Source organism: Micrasema longulum, unplaced genomic scaffold, assembly GCF_059751315.1.
Source record: "Micrasema longulum isolate JH-2025_06_02 unplaced genomic scaffold, ASM5975131v1 h1tg000225l, whole genome shotgun sequence".
In the NCBI taxonomy this organism is placed as follows: Eukaryota; Metazoa; Arthropoda; class Insecta; order Trichoptera; family Brachycentridae; genus Micrasema; species Micrasema longulum.
The window spans coordinates 1,095,648-1,116,120 of NW_028277430.1; the positions used below are offsets into that span (position 1 = coordinate 1,095,648).

Below are 20,473 nucleotides of genomic sequence, written 5' to 3' on the forward strand. Positions count from 1 at the left end.
CCAAGTCTGATTCGGGTCCCATAGTTCTGACTTTAAATACTGACAAACAGTCAGCAGAGGACATCTAGGACTAGAGAACCTAATGCTTAGACAAGCGTGGCTAAGGCTCCCAGGAGGCATTCGCAGTATGTGGCTCAGCCAACTGTATCGCCCCTGCTTTAACAATAACAGTTGTTATTGGATGTGTCCTCAGTTCGCTTGTTTCTTCGTTCCTCACACACAATGTCAAACTGCCCCATGTCGCACATGTGGCATTTGATTTCACGGGAGCAGACATGGAACGATAATATTGAATATACCTGCATGATGCTTTAAAAGCTAATAAAAACAAACAAATAAAACAAATAGATGTTTATTTTCAAATTATTTAATAATATTTTCAATTCATTTTTTACATGTCCAATTTAAAATAAAATAAATTATAAATATGTATAACACTTAACCTAAAATGTAACAAAGTGCAGAATGTGCAGAATGTGCTTAAAGTATTTATTGTATAGGAAATAAATAGACAGAAGAAACTGACTAGAAATAAAATATTCATTAAAACCTACATTACAAAAAGCATATAAATTTTTGAAAAGCGCTTGCCACGTCGGTGAGTTTTATTTTGCTTTGAACTGTTTGGCATTATTTACGAGTAATAAAATCTTTATTATCGTTAATGGTAAAATGTCTAAACCAGAAATCGACAAAGGGCACATGAGGCACTTTATTTATTTATTTATATATTACCAGGGTTTGGATGCAAATGGCAAGGCCATAAAAATCATTAAAGAAGTTAATGGTGAAATACTAACAGCGCATATGTAGATGTAAATTTTGGTTTCAAATGTTCAAAACGGGCTATGAAAAAATCAAAAGATGCACCTAAATCTAGACGGCCATCAAAATTTAATGATGACGTATTAAAATCCCTGGACAGATCTTCGATTACCCATTGAGGGACTATCGTAGAGATTTAAATCTCCTTGAACAACCGTGCAGACATTTACAACACATCAGAAAAAAAAGAGAATTTGGCTGAATACGCGCAGTTTCTTTATGGTTTATCACAAATTGATAATATTAGATTTTCATCAGTTCCTTTACGCACCTTATGGTGCATGAGGCACTGCATTGGTACACCAATCGCAGCGTATCTTGATCTTTTTTTGCTACATGAAGATAAGATGATCAGTCTTACGCTTCAGGTACCATTCCAGGGAATATGAAATATTGTGGTGTGAAAACACCCTTTAAAAATATTTCATATCATCCATGTCGAGAATCGAACCTGAGACCTCTTGCTTAGTAGGCAAACGTGCTGACTTGATTGATTGATCTTTACAATAGTTTTTTTAGAAAGATGTTCAAACTTGTAATTCGGAGACATCTGACTAATGAATATGATATTATGAATATGATATAATATTCAACATGTTTTGAGTATGTCCAAATGTTTGTACACATGCTGGACTTCCTCCCTAGGGAGTTTTTTAGATCTAATTTTGTTGCAACAGAGAGGGAAAACATTTTGAGAAGAGAATACGGAAGTCTAGGAATTTACAGAGCTTATTTGATTTATTTTTGCACCACAACAGGCCAGGAGGCTCAATTACAGCGGTGAATTATATCACAGAATACCCAGGCCTGAGAAAAATCACATTGTAATTTTTGTGTTCTCACCGAGAATCGAACCCGGAATCTTCCGTGCGTGAGTCAAGCGTCTTGACCACTGCACTACGGAGGCCGCCAGCCTGACCAGCCATAAGCCCTGTAAATGCATTTTCATATTCCCTTATCAAAATGTTTTCCCTCTCTGTTGCAACAAATTCAGATCAACACAATATTCATTCGAGCATACATAAAATCATTCCGTATGTGTGCTTTAAATCAGTTTGAGTACAGTCTACAAGAACGTAGACCAGTAGACAATGTTGAGAATGAAGAAAGAGAAGGGAAAAAAGAATCTTGAGAAACGATCGATGAAGAGCGCCGTCTCTCTTCCGTGACAGAACGTGTCATACTGGGGCACGCTCACACTGGCACGGACTTCCTCATCAGGAAATACACCCTAAAAATAAATACACATTTGTACCGACCAATTAAAATGCTTGAAATTCGAGGGCATTGGAAGCAAAAATAGCAACCTCGAAATTTTTTTTATTTTTATTTTGATGTCATTCTGTAGTTTATCAACTTTATTTTTATAAAAATCATGAGTTGAGTTGCAAATGTAGTTTAAAATCATACTTCTGATGGTTTGAAAATAGTGTTTGGAAGCAAACAGCAATATCCATTAGTCATTTAATTCGACCAATGACAGGCTTGAGATTAATTTTTTCAAAATGGCCGTGCCATACAAATATAAAGAAAGTTTTTTGAATTTGTGTTTCTATTAAAGCTAATTTATTAGTTATTAGTCAATATTTTAAAGTTTAAGTTCAGAGATGAGGACGACCAAGGAAGACGTGGCATGATCAGATAAACCAAAATCTTAAGTCTGTTCATGTCGAAAGCAGACAGAACCGAAGGGCATGTATGACAAGATGTATGAATGTGGAAGAAGCTAAGAAAGTATGCCAGGATGGACGTGTGTGGCGGTCCATTCTCTCTGCCTACCCCTACGGAGCAATGGCGTGATGGTAGTAGTAGTAGTAAGTTCAGTGAAAATAACATTTCTAACATAAAGACTCTCTTTGGCATTAGTGTAGCAGTTTTTGCTATTTTTTCTCAAAAACACCAAAACGGGAGTTTGCTATCTTTGCTTCCAATGCCCCTATTTCATCATAATTAATAAAATAAATGGCTAAGTAATAAAAAATTGTAATTATTTAATCGGGCATCTTTTGACTGATGAATATAATAAAAGAGGGCCAATATCATAGTTTTATAATATGGACAGGGCTTTTACATTGATGCTTTATCATATTATGTGTAAATCATAAATATTTTTTTTAATAATCAATTTTAGTAATAAAAGTAGTAAAATCGGTCTAAATATAAACATTACTAAAACAAAAATTATAAGTCCAGAAAACAAGATCTTCACTGTTAACAATAAAAACCTCAAAATAGTAGATGAATATATATCTTCAACATTAGATAAAACTGGGCAAAGAAAATCAAACGGCGGAACTGCCAAGACCATAATTAATCTGCTCAGCCAATTCTGCCGTGGCTTAAAGGGGATCTTCATGAATAATATGGTTTGAGTGATCCTTATCGAAGTCTACTGGTCGTCTGGAATGCTCCATGCCTTTCAGGTCGAATTTACCCCACCCAGACCCACAAAATTATGGTTTTGAATTCTTTGTCCTAAACACAGTCAATATATATTTTTCTTGTTATAATTCTTGTAACTCCCATGATGTGGACAGCTATAAAGGATTACTGGCCCAGTAATATTTTGTACATGTCTAAAAATGTACTTCTGGTAATCTGTTATTGTTCCTAAATAAACAAACTTACTTTGAAGCCATCGAGATCCGATCTGATATCCTCGTCTGAATATCCCTTCATGACTTTGGTTGCGACAGGCCCCATATAGTTATTGACCACCGCAAACTCAAACAGGGACAGGAACACAAATACAGAACACGAAGACATCCAAATGTCAATGGCCTTAACGTACGAAACAGGAGGGAGAGACTGCTGAGATTGGGTATTCTGGGTAGCTAGAAACAAAAATATAATTTTTATTTTACTAACTGTAATAAAACTTGCAGATATTTATTTATTATATAAATACGGTCTAAGCCAATTACAACAGTTACATGAAGAAACATCTATACAAGAAACTGAACAAAAAGAATATGAAACTATGTAGCAAAGACAAATAAGGGCAACATATTATCGAAATTGTCAAACGCACCAATTCCCTCTTATACTTGATAAGAAAAACATTCGCTCACATCACCCAAATTTTGTTCCTCAAAATTTATAAAACATATGTTCGTCAACTCCTGGAGTATGCCTACCAAATCTGGAGTCCCTATTTTAAAAAAGACAGTATTGGAGAAAGTCCAGAGAATAGCAAATAAAATGATAGTTTCTCTAAGAAATAAATCATACGAGGACCGCTTAAGGGAGCTCAGGTTAAGTTCACTGGAAGAGCGGAGGCAGCGTGGTGACTCGATTGAAACATGCAAAATCTTATCTGAGCAATATAATGTACCCAAGTTGAAATCAATGTTCACTATGAATGAAAACCGCCATCTCAGAGGTCATTTATTGAAACTAAACACTACCTCGTTCTCATCCAACCCGCATCAGCTTAATAGCTGCTAGTGTATTATTAATAATAATAAAGGTATGCTGATCAGTCCCCCACACCTTCACAGCGGGAAACTACGTGGTGATCAAGTCCTTTACATACCTAGGTTCCACAGTCACCAGCAACAACAGTACACAGGAAGAAATCAAGAGGAGAATAATGGCTGCAAAAAAAATAATTGTGCTCCAACCTTCAGCTTACATAGTCCTGCCCAGGCTATCGCAGCATTATTATCTTTAATTCTGTTGAGAAAGCTATCTCAGCTTTGCATTTCGCATGGATCTTGACATGTAAGCAAATAAATAACAGGTTTTTAAATTACCCAGGGTCAGAAGAGAGGTAACTCCAAGTGTGACCCGGGCGGGGATGGCTTCAGGCTTGATCCAGAAAGAAATCCAGGACATGACAACGATCAGGGCGGAAGGAATGTACGTGTGGAACAAGTGGTAACCGAGACGCCTACGAAGGTTGAACACCACAGCCAAGCAAGTGAAGTTACCTAATAAATAAAAAAAATATTTGGATAATATTTTGAGTTATTTTTTTTTAAACAGAGTGACTGCAGATGACTTGCAAAAAAACTTTTGAGAATATTATTAAATGTACCATAAAAAAAATATATACTACAATGGAATAATTGGATGGGAGAGCTTTTAAAAACCATATTAAACCATTAGAAACTGTCCAAATTTATCTTAAAAATAATGCTTCACAAAAATCGCACCTTTCCTTCTTTCCAATTGTTCCAAGAAGCTAAACTTAGAAATAAGACAAAAATATTGTTTTCAATTTTTAAAATATACATTTATGAATCAAAATTTATTTACTAGATTTAAATAGATCAAGTCTAAGACGGAATCGTGTGCTAGAAATACCACATTGTAAAACGAGGCTAGCACGGAGACATGCATATTTTATTTTCAAAATTTTCCCCTTTTTAAAAAACTCGCACTATCCTGGATTAAAACTAAAGATATCAACTCTTTTTTCCTATGACATAATTTTGTTGTCCTTTAATAATAAGGAATATTTTAATGCTTTTTTTTTCTTTTTTAATTATTAAAAAATAAAAAAGTACCTCCTAATCTTTTACAGAATACATTTCCTTTTTTTTAATTTCTTATATTACATAAAAATATTATATCTGTCTATTTATTATAGGAGCAAACGATTCATAAACATTTCTTGTATACCCACGAACACGGCTTTGTGGGATATTTTGTTAACTATTTTTATTATTAATATGTATTTCATTGCTATGTAATTATTATTTTATTGAATTCTCTGTTTTATCTCTTGGGTATATTGTAAAAAAAAAGCAAAAAACTCTAATAAAATAAAATAAAAAAATACTTTAAAATCAATATTTATCAAGTTTTTTTTTATACGATTTCTAAAACACATCTTATAAAATAGTCGTAACTCAAAAAATCAAATTTTAGTTAAGTATACATCATCATTATTCCATGTCCGCTCCCTAGTTGGAGTATATGATGTCCACAAAAAGCCTTCAGGAATCTCAGTCGGCTCCCAGCTGCTGCGAATCCTCCGAAGTCAGGTTTGCAGCAATGGACGTCCAGGACATCAAGAAACGCCGAGAAAGTTTATGGAATAAATTATTAAAAAACTCTCATATGCTAAAAAATTGGGACCTGAAAAATCGATGGTGAATGCGTCATCAACTATACAGCTTCTCCACTGGATTTCCTTATTCAGGATTTGTATGTTATGTCTTATGTTATAATGCTGTAGGGAAATGCTGTAGATATTGATTCTTTTTTTTTGCTGCAGAAGAGAGCTGTTCGAGCAATTTACAATAGGAATCCCAGAGAATCGTTAAGAGATAAGTTTAAAAAAATCAATATATTGATAGTCACATGTCAATATATTTATGAAAACTTGATCTCTATGTACACAAAAATATTGATTATTTCAAGAGGAACAGAGATTCCCATAGATTCTACACAAGAAATAAACATAGGCTAGTTGTGCCCATTACTAGGCTGCAAAAAATTAATAATTCTTATGCCTCAAACTGCATACAATTCTACAACAAGGTACCTCTTGAAATTCAGGCTTTGCCAACAATTTTTTAAAAGATTTTGTCAAACACGGGCTGTTTGGAAAGAGCTACTATAGAGCCGAAGAATATTTGCAGGACAAGACAGCTTGGTATAAGATTCGTGTTTATTGATTTAAATGTATTTGTTTGTGAGGTTTAATTTACTAATTGTTGAATTGTATTATATTGGTTAGGCCACATTTACTTTGTTGTATTTATTTGCTGCATACTGAGCCCTGATTAAAATGTTGCGTTTCTTATTGTGGTACCACATTTTTGCCTTCGGCCTAGACACAGATAAAATCATGTATGTTTAATGGACTTTAAAATGTCTACCTGTAGAGTATTCAATGGTACAATCGGTAGTATAGTTGTTGGATATGTCTAGCTGTGGAAGTTCAATCTCTGGATTCACGACGAGGGGATCTGTCATGTTCCAGATAAATCTCAAATCATGAACTGTGTGTGATACTGAAAATATAAATTTATTTATTAGTTATTTATTGATTAATTAGTTTATAAATAAATAAATCAGTTTTTAAGTTAGTGAGATTAAAAGAAAAAATATTAAAGCTAGGACACAGAAAAAAATAACAACCTGAGACAAGATCTAGTCTATTTTAGTGATTGTTTAAATCTAGAAAGACTTTTTAATGCAGTAGTGTAGTTGCTGTCAGTTATTATATTTGAAAATGTCAACATTTTTTGTCACTGTTCAAACATATCATCCCATTGGAATTATGTGTACAATTTTTTGATTTCAACTGTCATCAAGCATTTTAATATATCGCTAACCCAAAGCAACAATGAGATAAACCCTAAAATTCTAGTTTTGAGATACACATGCAGATATTGCTAGCCCAAAGCAATAGTGAGATATCTCTGAAGAATCTTTTCTCAGATAATCGGACTTAGAGGTGTGCAAAGGGTCTGAGGAATTAAATAATTTAAAGTAGATTATGAATACTATATTTTCACATAGGTTTCCCCCTGCAACACAAAGCCGGCGAACCGCCGGCTAAGGTCAATTTGTCACTGACACACAAAGCCGGCGATTTGCCGGGTTGTCTTGGAAGTGATTTTTTTTACATTAAAACTGAATGACAATAACTTTATTCATAAAAATGACGTAAATAAGTATATTTCGGTTACTGATTTCATAATAAAATGTAATAATCACAATTTATTTCACATTATTTATTAGAAAATATTAGTTTAGTATTAATGTTATTGTAATAAAAAATGTGTCTAAATTCAATAGTGTTTTGTATGAACAAATTATGCCATCTTTAACAGTGGTGCAATGGGTTAACTATCTAACTTCAATATTTTATTATTTGAAAACAGTAATTTTATTTTTTTAAATTTTATTTATTGGGGATATCAACAGTATTACATGTAAAAAAATTAAACAAATAAAATATACGGAGAAAAACCAATTACAGATATCCACAGAAATACATGAAATACTTGTACAATACCTGTTTATTTATTTATTAACGGACATTGTCCATGTATACAATTTACAGGGTTTAAATATTAAAATAAAAGAATAGTTTAAAACATTTAAAAAAAAAGAAAAGAAGCATTGACAAACATAAGGGACATCAAGACAAGATCTAGACTATTTATTTAGTGCTCGTTTAAATCGTTGTAAACTTAAACCAAAAAAGTCCAGATCTTGTCTTGAGTTAACAATATGACAAAGATGGGTCATGTTAGTGTGTTTGTGTGAGTGTAAGTGTGTGAGAGGGTGGATGAGTGGTGTTACAATGGAGAAAATTATTTAATCTATTTATATCTCTGCATGTGTATCTCAAAATCGGAAATTTCAGGTTTATCTTACTGTTGCTCTGGACTAGCGATATGTTAATAAATGAAATAAATTAATGTTTTCAAATAATAAAATATAGAAGTTATAAAGTGAATATATGTCAAAATATAGTATTTATAATCTACTTCAAATAATTTAATTCAGTCAGACATTTTGCACCCCTCTAAGTTCAATTATGTCAGAAAATATTATTCAAAGATATCTCACTGTAGCTTTGGGCTAGCGATATGGCAAACTAGTGAAAACAGTTAAGTCGTAGAGGTCAAGTAGGGTATAACAATTTAATGATTTCATGTCAACCATGTCGGGAATCAAACCTGAGACCTCATGCATGGTGGGCAAACGCTCTGACCCTGCCATTGATACGTGTCTTGTAATTTTGACAGGTTGTGGTTCACCCCAATATTTGACGATGAATGCGATCCCCAGTTTTAAAAAAGATAAGTAAGATGGATAATAGGAATGTTCTAACTCACAGCTTTCAATCATCATAGAGCAGATTTGAGTATCATGCGGGTATGACTCAAATTTCATGGCACAGGAAAGAACAAGAGTGAGTCTGAAAAATAAGTTCAAATTGATACACACACAACATTAATCATTTGGAGAGTAATAATTTTATAGATATTTCAAAAGTGTAGACAATAATCCATAAAATTGTGATGATAGTTAATTAGTGAAATTCCGGCTTAATTTTATAAAGATATCTGAATAAAATACTGGATTCTACTATTTGTTTCAAGGAAACATCAGTAAAAAATAAAATTAACTACATATTTGAGTATATGTCATTATATTATTGATATAATCTCACAGTAATAGTGCGTTACAGCTGTAGAGATGCCATTTCACTGTATTGCATAGAATTAAAGCGTTGCAAATTTCTGATTAGGTTTAACAACAGACGTGTAACGGACAGCTCCGTCTCTGTGCTTGCGATTCGCGACTTGAATACCTACGGCCCATTATTTTGCTGTAAACTATAGCTAACTTCGTCATGAGAAACTTCAGTTTTACACTACTAACAGTTTTCTTGCGCGCAGTATAAACAAGAGCATTAAATTGTACGGCACAGTTTATTGAAAATGTATGAGAAAAATTAATTATTTTGTCTTGTGCTTCCCGGAACAACTCTTCCCCTTACCTTATTCCAGTCCAGCCTCTTACGATGTGCAGTCAAGATGTTTGCCTTCTGTCAGGCCCACATTGTTCCTCAATCTTGCCCATTAGTATTGATTTATATTATACTAACATAGACAACAAATTTAAAGTAATTATGCAGCTCGATAGGTACAAAAAAATACATATATTTTTTAACTCTTTCTTTCCGTCCTTACTCTCTCAGCATGCACCTCCGTCCTAATCCCCCCGCATTTACTTTGAACCGAATTGAAGAATGATGAATGTTCAAATATAAATAAAATAGTGAATTTATTTATTGTATCGGTGGTTAATTTGAAGAATTCCATTTAAATTAAAGGGGAATCAAAATTAACCGCTGGATGTTTTGTGGCTTTTGTAAATTTTCTAAATACTCACTTAGACATGTACAGAAGAGTTTTATCATGATAGAGCCAGAGGTAGTGATTAGGAATGCTCATCTCATGAAAGGTGACCTTCTTGGCGTTCTTGAAGAAACAGTCTGGTCGCCAAATGCTGTTTAGCCACTCCACATCCAGGATCCGGTACTCCTCGTTCATATTCTCTGGGAGTCGCAGCCGCGGGTCGCGCCAGGATTGTGCGAGGAAGATATCAGCAACGTACGTCTGCAAAAAATTAAGTGTCATAATTGCAACATTTTCACCCTTTATTCTACTGGCACATGTCATTTATTTATAGTGTTATAATATTTTTGTGTCAGATGAAGAATTCTAAGTGACATCAGTGATAAATTTAAAGGTATAATATTAGAAACATCACTTTGCATCATTCTAACAGAAGCAATATTACTTATTATTGAACTGTTGATGAGGACATTCACTGGTTTTTATTTATTTGTTAACAAACTATCAAACTAAGCAAAAAAAATATTAAACATGTATTGTATTATCTGCACGTTTAGCATGTGAATATCAGTCTGCAAAACAAAACGTTTTACTATACCCAGAAAATCTATAAGGTGACTATTGACAACAAGCCAGTTGAACAAGTCATGAGTTGATATCTGGAAGTAGAAATCTCAAGTTATGGCGTTTTGTACACTGAAGTCAGGGAACAGGTCGACAAAGCATCAACTGTGTCGGAGTGTCTGAGGAATTCAATATGGAGAAATAAGGATATGTGCATCGAAAGCGAGGTCAGAATATACGAGACATGTGTGAGACCCATCTTGGCGTATTCTGTGGAAGCCCAGGATGACACTGTTCATACCAAAAAGTGAGTAACTTGCTGAAATGAAAGTCTAAAGGTCCATCACTGGAAAAACGCCCCGAGACCGAATCCGTGATACCATAATTAGAGATACGAGTGAAATAGAGAATATCGTACAATAGAGCAATACAGATCTAAGGATCTCTATTAAGTTACATTAAGGAAAAGGTTAAGTAAAAAAATGATTTTTTAAATTATTTAACTTAACCCAACCTATCCTAACCTAACTTCACATAACAAAACAAATTAAAAAATAAAACGATTATTGTTTATATTAATGGCCTTCCCGAGAAAGTGATTGGTGCTAGTTCAGTTAATATGTTCAAAAACCGCCTAGATGCACACATCAATTTATAATGTTTAATAACCATGTAAACTTGGTATACATGCATCAGCTTAATAGCTGCTAGTGTATTATTATTAATAATAATAATAATATTGTTGTATTAAAATTAAAGAGGCTAAGCAACATTCAACCCTTTTGTTAAACGTTCATTCAACAAACGGTCTAGCTATTTAATTGAATGCCAGTATTTAATGAACAACTAAGCCACTCAGTTCAGTGGCTGATTTAACTATTTGGCGGCAACATATATAACTCTAGTCGTACATCAGTAACTTAGCCGTTTTACCATCGATATATTGTTTTCAATTATTATTATTTATTATGTTTAAAAAAAGAGTATGATTAAAAAGTTAATCAAAAAAAATATTAAATAACACTGTACATACCATAGATTCTTCATTGATAGAATCCAAAGATAAGACAGTAACATGGAAATACACAACGGTTGGCTGCCCTAGCAACTTGGGCGCCCTATTCTTATCATAGTATTTTGTTTTTATTGGCAATATATCCCTTAAAGAAAGGCTACTTTCTAAGTTCTTGAGCTCCACCTCCTGGTATGTAGAATTAGCCCTGGAAAATAAATTTAAAAACCAATATTAATGACTAAGCTTGTATTACATGTTCAATCCCAAATTTAAATTCATATATTTTACCAAAATAACATTACAAATAAAATAAAATATTTAAGCCGTTATATTGGGACAATATATCAGACCAGAAACCCTCGGGCAATGGTTCAGGATTATTAAGGTATAATATAGCAAGAGTATTTGCCTCTGAGTCATAGTTTCACTGATCTGAAAATGATAATCTCCAAAGTGATAATGTTCAGCTGCCTGACTGCTCTTCCAATCGGCATAACCAGAGGCGGGATGGTTCTGGAAGCCGGGAGATAAAACCATCTAATGCTGTAGAAATAACCATTAGAACATATAAATTGATACTCTCACTGGTTTGAACCATCAGTAGGGTCGCAGTGAGTCATGTCTTGCTGGAGGGTGTGATTCTTTAAAATGCTGCAAACGCCCACTTGCATTCCACCGGCAACACTACTGAATAGTCCAAGTCGTTAGTGTCCACGTCGCAAACCCTGGGCAATGGGACCACACTCATAACGATGTGATCACAGCAGATAACGAGGGGATGAAAGGCGAGTTTCTGGCGCCTCCAAACCAGAACCAACCAGCCTGACAGGGAAATCCACCAGAGAAGGCAACAGGAAAACACTTTGGTCATATTTTCACAGGAATCACTATGATGATGATTTCGCTGTAGTGATCGCCAACATCGGGGGACCTGATAAGGCACTGCTAGAAGAAGAAGAGATACTTACGCGCTAGATGGATATTTATGTGCTGGTTTACACAGGACGGTTTCTAGGATTAAAAATTGCATGTAAGCATGAGCAGTAAGTAGATGTTTACGGCGCCATGATGGATAATGGAAACTTTATCTTATTTAAATATGTTAATTCAAAGTTATAAGTTATTTACTTACATATAACTTTGAATTATCTATCCTTACCTCTGTTTTGTATAAATACATTTAACTCTTTAATAAAGATACCAGTCTCGAAGATGTCGCGAAAGCAATGAAACCGGTCACTGGATATTCCAAATTTGTGGATTAAAGTATCACTCGTTTTTTATTTATATTATAAATGAGAATGATAAGTTTACAGTGTCCAGTAGTATAATTGAAATCTGTTTTTGCAAGATTTAGAGACGGTTTTGAATTACGCTATTATTCAGGAAGATAGATTATTATGTCTAGTGTATTTTGGCATCAATAACTAATTTTCCATTTTTAGTGGAGATTCCTAAGTTTGCTTCTCATATGGAAGTTTAGACATTTACGGAGCTTAGTTAAGTAATTACTTTACACATTGCGTAACATTCATTAATCAGCCTGTATGCAGTTAACGTCAATATTCATAATCATCATCATAGTTCCATGTCTGCTTCCTAGTTGGAGCATATGGTGTCCACGGAGATTCTCCAGGCATCTCTGTCGACTGCCAGCTCCTGTGCATCCTCCGAAGTCAGGTTAGCGTTCCGAAGTTCTGACATGAACTGCCGACGAACAGTCACCAGTGGACGTCCAGAACATCGAGAGCCCAATGCCTCGTAAAGTAGGCAAGCGCGGTTAAGGCTCTCAGGAGGATCCATATTCACGATTGTAAAAAATTAAACCTAAGAGATAGTCCATATCGATAAAAAAAATCAAAATTTTTAACAGAAAAGACAGTTTAGAAATGCTTCTACGTTTAGTTAGGAAGTAGAATCTTTATATGTGTCAAAATAAATGTGAGATCTGCAATCCATGAGTTTCAGTACAATAGCGTGTTATTGGTTTTAAAATAACCACTTCGAGTTTTTTAGCTCTTCCCGATGTTCTGAGATACAAATCTCGTTCTTAATTATTCACTACAATTTTATTTTAATTATCTACGATTTTGAACCTTCGTAGATACGCTGTACGAATACGCGGGAATAATATTTGAACTTTGAACATGTCATAATGACATATTATAGATAAGCCAAGATAAAGTGTAGCGAAAGATGCACAATTATTAAACCAATGACCACAACTGTAAGGATGTATTTGTTTTTAATCAATATTTTCACATTCCGAGATCGATTATTCGTTATTATCGATTTTTTATCGGTAAATTAAGATTTTTCGTGAAAATGTTAGGATTCATTAATGTTACGTTAATGGAAAAAGCTGTATTATATGCACTAAGGCATAATTAAATAGATATGTTTCTTCATCCAACGATGGGGTTCAGTCTAAAAATATATTTCCGCAAGCGGATTAATACGGAGTAACCCCACCCCAGCCAGTAAGATCAGCCTTCCCTCCTTTCTTCTTTCAAACAAGAGAAAATAAATACAACATAAAAGGATATTTAAAAAAATATGTAAAATTTGTTAAATAGGTACGGTACAGTTAGATTAAATTATAATAATTGTTTGCAATTAAGGCTCTTAAATTAAGGCTCTCATTATAGTTATTTAGAGTGTGGAAACATATCATATATCGACGTCAAAAGAAAAAATCTTTGGTTATTAGTATAGTGTCATTGAAGGCGGACTCCGTGGTGAAGTGGTCAAGACGCTGGACTCACACACGGAAAGTTTCGGGTTCGATTCCCGGTGAAAACACAAAAAAATATAAGTGATTTTTCTCAAACCTGGGTGTTCCATGATTTAAATCGCCACTGTAATTGGGCCTTCTGGTCTGTTGCGGTACAAAAAAAATTAAAGACAAAAGTTTGTAAAAAGTTATGACTGAATACATATTTTTTACTGTTATGAAAAATCGATAATGAGGAATCGAAGTATTATGATAAACATTTGCAAACGTCAGCACCATGCGAAGGAACTGATAAAAGGGTACTCGCAAACGTTTCCCTTCGACCCAATAAAGCTCAGCCAAAACCAAGTGAGGGTTATCACTAGAGCCCGCCCAGGGCACTGCAGATTGAACAAACCCCTTGCTAAAATGAACCTTTCCGAAAATCTTAGATGTAGGTTCTGCAGTGCAAGTGAGGAAACACCTATTTATTTATTTTACAGAAACAAACAGTCGACAATGATATAATAACATAAAAAAAATACGGTTTAAAGACAGACCAGCAAAGTTTCCAAATAAAAATCATACATATTGAAGTGTAGTACAACAAAGGGGTGTGTTTATGTGTATTTGAATGAAATTAAGTGTAGATATGTGTTTGTGTAAGTAAGTGTTCAGGTGTGTGTAAGTGTGAGCATCATTAAAAAGCAAGTGGGATCGTATCGCAGCCGGAAATAATAAGGCTTAATTTATTTTTAGATAAATTAAGGAGCGTGTTAAATATATCAATAGATGAAAAAAAAGCATTATATTTAGAGCAAGAACGATAGAGGAAAGAGTGTTGTGCATAGTTAGTGTATACACATTATAATATATGTATGTGATGCTTTACATCATAAAAGAAGCCTCTCCCTCGGGGGACCTGGTTAAACCTGAGGATGTTAAGGTGCTAGCCCTCTACTTAATAGTCCGATGCTTTACGGATCTGGGTTTGGTGGGGGAGATTAAGCAAAATGTAAACTTTCGCCTTCGGGCTTGGGGGCTAGAATTATTCACGGGGACCCGTCACAATAGATCTTTACAGGTCGCAATGACGTCAGAAGCGAAAATCATGGCACTGACTCCCACCTCAAAGAATAATTGCATGCAAAAAATTAAAATCCATAAATTAAATATTCTCTACCCCCGCAAGAAGATTCATAAAAGCACCCCCGAAGCCAGACGTACTGATTTAAATTGGCTTTTGGGGGCATTGGTCACATATTATGTTAATGAAGATTCCTCATCTTGGTTAACTTGATAAAATATTGATTTCTGTATTATGCTTTGTAATATTCCTTTTGTAATAAATATTACATAGAATTAGAAAAGTCCGGAAACCGCATACGCGCATCAAACTGAATCCGACTAAACTACTGACAAATGAGTAGTTTTACGTTTTGGTCATTAGGTACTCTGTAGACGTCCCTTAGGACGCAACTGCCGAGTTAAATTCAATTATGCCGTGTTGTGTCGTTTGCAAGTGTCAAAATACTGCTGGGATTAAAAGGGAATACGGTAGGATCCCATTTTATGTGTAAGAAGCGAATTCACAAGTAATCTTATTGAAGAATTAAATTATTTTACCGTCTGTCAAATTGTTAAATAAAAATACTTGGACATTTTGTTAGTATTGCCAGGGTAGTCGAATTTTTTAAACGGTTTTCTATTAATAGTGTAATATTAAACGGTATTAATTACTAAATGACTTTTTTTTACGTTTGCCAAATTTACATTAGAAATTTAATATTGTCTAGTCATTTTATGTCTCGTCTAGTCTAGTTAGTTCAGTCATCATGTGCTTTTTCAGATTGATTTTAAATTTGTCTCCATTAAAAGTTTTCAAGTAGTAAGGTAGGTCGTTGTAGTGTTTTAAGTCCATTATGTAGTATTTTTGACTGTCCTGTGTTTGTCTTTGCTTTTTCAATATGATAGTGTTGTTGTTGTCTGGTGTTATATTTGTGTATGTCAGCATTTTTGACTAATATTATGTCGTCGTCTTGTATGTTTCCCAGTGTTATTTTGTGCACAATTTTTAAGGTCTCAATTTTAGTCAAGTCAAACTGGTGTGTTTTTTTGTACAGTTCAGTCGTAGAGGTCAGGTAGGGTAGGTTGTATGTTAGTTTAAGAATTTTATTTTGTTGTCTTTGTATTCTTGTTATGTCTGTCTTGTTGCCAGTTATAAAACCGTATTCCTAAAATTCTCTCTGAGAACGTTCGGGTGCACGCGATTCAAACAATATCTTCAGTATACATACCAAGCTACATATTATGCGTATTTCCTATATAAACATACGTACTGAATATCTTGGTACATATCTTGTTCTTGATAGTATTTGTTGATGGGGGATGCTGCTTGTCGAGTTGCGTCTAGTTCCCATAGCAATTGTCCAAATTTTCGCGCACACGCTTTAGGTTCACAAGGTTTTAGATTTCTCTTTCGAGACTCGGAGAGATAAAAAGCATTCAACTCGTATAATGCAAAGAAAAAACGACTCTAGTAAAGTTTATCATAAAGTTTGAAGTAGCACATTATTGACACTTGGCCTAAATTTAAGAACGATTGTCTCGGGTCTTGTTTTAGGTGTTTTGATGTTTACATTGTTTATCTCCTTTTCATACCTACGGGGACCGTCCTGGAAGACCATCGATGGCGATTTTTTAGCTTTGTTCGGCAAAACTAAGGGACGCGGAATTGACGTTGGAGGAGGCGAGAGTGCTAGCTAACGATAAGGTTTCCCGGAGGCGTCTGATGATGTTTACATGCTCCTTTTAGGAGTAGAAAAAGAAGAAGAAAATAAGAAAATTAACCGCTTCACCTCTAGACGCGCCTGTGCTCCGTCAATTTATTGATTTTTATTATAATGGACGACTTATATGGCGTATTAAATAATTCTGAATAAACCTACTAAAATTAACAACATGATGATTTTTTGTCAGCATCCTTACTGATAAAAGTCACCGCACGGGCCTGCTAAGTACCTGTTTTTTTAAAGTCCAGTCAATAAAATATTTTTTGTTGTAAACTATAACATAACATAACACAAAATTATCTTATATTTGTGTATATTGTTCACAGTTTGGCAACATTACTGGGCCACTTCACGCATGCGCGCAGGCGGGATGTCGGGTAGAAGGGGGACTTTTGGACACAGCACGATGTACACAAACTTGGTTCTACGCGCTTTCAGCAGCACAATCACAAATGACCATCGACGTGCTAATTAGCGGCGTGATAACAATTTTTCACCGTGGTTGTTAATCGTACGCGCGGTCACAATGAAACATCCGTGGAAGTTATCGATCGGGATTATTATATTTTTTTAATATTGTCATACTTCAACTTGATGCTTGGCAACACCTAATATTAAATCTCAAAATTCAAAATATTTACGTTTTGCAACGCGTAATAAATCACATATTTGAATTTTACCCTTGTAAATATGGAGAATATTCCTAAACTGTAAGTAAAATCATTAAGTTTTATTTTTTGTTCACAATTTATCATGCTATTTATTTGTTTTGAATCAAATTGAGAAAGCTATTAAACTAAACAATTCTTGGAGGCGTTTGGCGTTTTGCAACGCGACCGCGATCACTTCAGCGTGTTCATAATTGTTCGTTGTGATCGCTCAAATATTTAGCACGTCAATAGTCATTTGTGATTGAGCCCCTGGTATATTATAATTCTATGAAATATTACACGTATTAATTACGTAATTAAATTGTACATTTAATTTCGGTTTTTGATATAATAATAATAATATTAATAATAATAATAAAAGTCATAGTTTATTAACAAAAATAACAATTACTTTATCTACTACATACACACTTAGGTAATAGATTTCTCTGGATCATGTCTAGTCTGCCTAACTAGGTACAACCTGTTTTAAGGCAGACATTTTTATGCAAAAAATAATCAATAACATAACTACCTACTTGTTAATTTACTATACAGTTATACAAAATTAATTTATTATTTAAGAATGTATATTGAGTAAATTTTCCGATTTTTCTCGACCTAAGCCCAGAAACCATTTTTTTACAAATTTACTAAATTGAATCCGGGTCATGGTTTTGCAATCTCTGGGTAACATATTGAATGTTTTGGGGCTCAGAAACCTGAAATTTCTTTGCCCGAATCCAGAGTTTGTGATAGACCCCATGACCCATCCTCTAGTTTGACTTCTGGTAGTGTGGGAGTGTTCCTTTTGGGATGTGATAGAATAATTTACTTTCACAAATATTATTATTCTAAAAATATATAATTGCCGTATATCTAAGATCTCAAATTCCTCAAATAACTTGACGCTGGGGTACCTAAAGGGCCCTTTAAAAATTATTGCAATGATTGATTTTTTAGCAGAATGATATTTATATAAATACCTAGATATTTTTGAGTTCTGATATTATGTAAATTGATTAAATGAAGCCATATTGAAAAAAGCAACCGCGTTTTTTCACAACGATCGTAAAAATATTAGTATATCTTTTTACACTGTAATATAATTTACATACTTACAGAAACGACAACTTCTCCTCGCTTATGACCATGCTTATTAACATAAATAAAATGTTGAATCCAAGGAACATGGTCACGTTAACATTAGTCCAAAACATTTAACGGGTGTCTTGTTTTACATGTTTTGCGTAAAAAAATATATCGAACCGTTACCCCTGACAAAAACTAGTTTAATAAGCATTTTACATATTTTTTATTTCGGTAAATAACCGTAGTTTTCATTGAGATGTAAATATATTCACTTCTGTTCACTATGAAAAACAAAAATCACTTTTGCAAGCGCACATTTTTAGCGATATTTTAACACTTCTCTCAAAGAATCAACATTTTAATGTTTAATTAGTAATATAATATACGTAATTTGACACTACGCACATCATGATTTAATAGTTTTAACAAATTTTATCCGTTTTGTGTAAAATTATTAACAATTTCACTAGACAACAATTGACATTATCCATCGAGAGCTTTAGCAATATAAAATGTCAATGGAATCACTAATTTAATTATGGTTTAAGGCTTCTATATACACCAAACCGCTGAATCTCAACATGTTCGTAATAGAAAATAATATTAATATATTATGTCAATTTTAAGATACCTTAGCATGAATTTAAAATGACAAATTATTTGTTTTCAATGCGGATATCCTAATCAGTCTTCTGAACACATTCTGCGGTCTTGTCCCTTTCCCCCTTTCTATGTTTACCGAATGGAGCTTCTCGCTACTATCCTGGGCCCTGTTATAGGTCCTGTCGGATATACAGATCTAGTGATTCCAAAAATAATTTTGAGGCTTTTAAAAAGTTTTGTAATCATTTCGGCGAATTGATCATGTTCAATCAGTTTAACCACCCCAGTAAGTGAAGAATTCACTTCCCTCTTTTCTCAATCCAATGAAGTGCATATTATGTACTTTTTGATTACCTTCTTTCAGCATAAAGATGCTAGGCTACCAGATTTCAGAGAGCTCCATCGGGCAGCTTTTTTCGTTCGGCAACGAGCAACTTTGGGAAGATCCATAGACATTGCCTTATTTACTGAACAGTCTGATAGTCTTCATCTTATGTGCCCGTCCCATCTCTGCTGTCTCTCTTCCAGCTTACTGTTTATGTCAGTGGCACCCAGGCTATCACGAATAAGTGAACTGTTAATTTTCATATTTTAATGATACTCATGCCGACCACCAAGCACTCGTATTTAATTAACATATTACAACAGAGATGAAGAACATTTAAGAGAAGATAATATAGAAGTCTGGGTATCTACAGGGCTCATGACCTGTCAATGGCTGGTTTCAGTGGCCACTTTGCACACTGTGTAACATTCACCATTCTGCCCATATTTGAACATCTATATTCCTTCAATTCTTTTTTCTGTTGATATTTGTGAAGTTAAAGAGCTGAAACCTTGATTTATGCGGGTGAGATTCATCTAATTGAATTATTTCACCTACATTCTAGGCAACGCCTGAAAATGTTATTTTTTCAATTTCTATACTTCTTTATGGACCAGGTGGATTTATCAAGTATATTTTGAGTTTGTCCAAATGTTTGTAGACAAGGACTGGATTCAAATCCCTGGGGAGCTGTTTATATTAACATATTACAGCAGAGATGAAGAACATTTAAGAGAAGGTAATTTATTTATTTATTTAATATAGAAGTCTAGGCATCTAAAGGGCTTATGACCTGTCAATGGCTGGTTTAAGTGGCCACTTTGCACACTGTGTAACATTCACCATTCTGCCCATATTTGAACATCTATATTCCTTAAATTCTTTCATCTGTTGATGTTTGTGAAGTTAAAGAGCTGAAAACTTTATTTTATTTTTTTATTTAACTCGTATTTTTTCTCTTTCAGGTTTCCTAGAGTAGAAGTTGTAAATAGTCCTGCATTCGAAGCCGTACAAAATCGCCCAATCGCATCGATTTAATGAATTTAGTATTACCCGTACT

General features: G+C 34.0%; 1 protein-coding gene across 1 annotated transcript; it reads right to left on the reverse strand.

Annotated features, from left to right (window-relative positions):
• Positions 1 to 403: 403 nt before the first annotated feature.
• On the reverse strand, positions 404 to 11,388 carry HisCl1 (Histamine-gated chloride channel subunit 1). The gene is made up of 7 exons (XM_088243693.1): positions 11,257 to 11,388; positions 9,694 to 9,920; positions 8,631 to 8,713; positions 6,657 to 6,791; positions 4,581 to 4,757; positions 3,454 to 3,659; positions 404 to 2,056 (listed from the first exon to the last, which is right to left on the reverse strand). Exons 1-7 carry the CDS (start codon positions 11,257 to 11,259, stop codon positions 1,892 to 1,894), a joined length of 996 nt encoding a protein of 331 aa, XP_088099819.1. The 5' UTR covers positions 11,260 to 11,388; the 3' UTR covers positions 404 to 1,891.
• Positions 11,389 to 20,473: the final 9,085 nt, after the last annotated feature.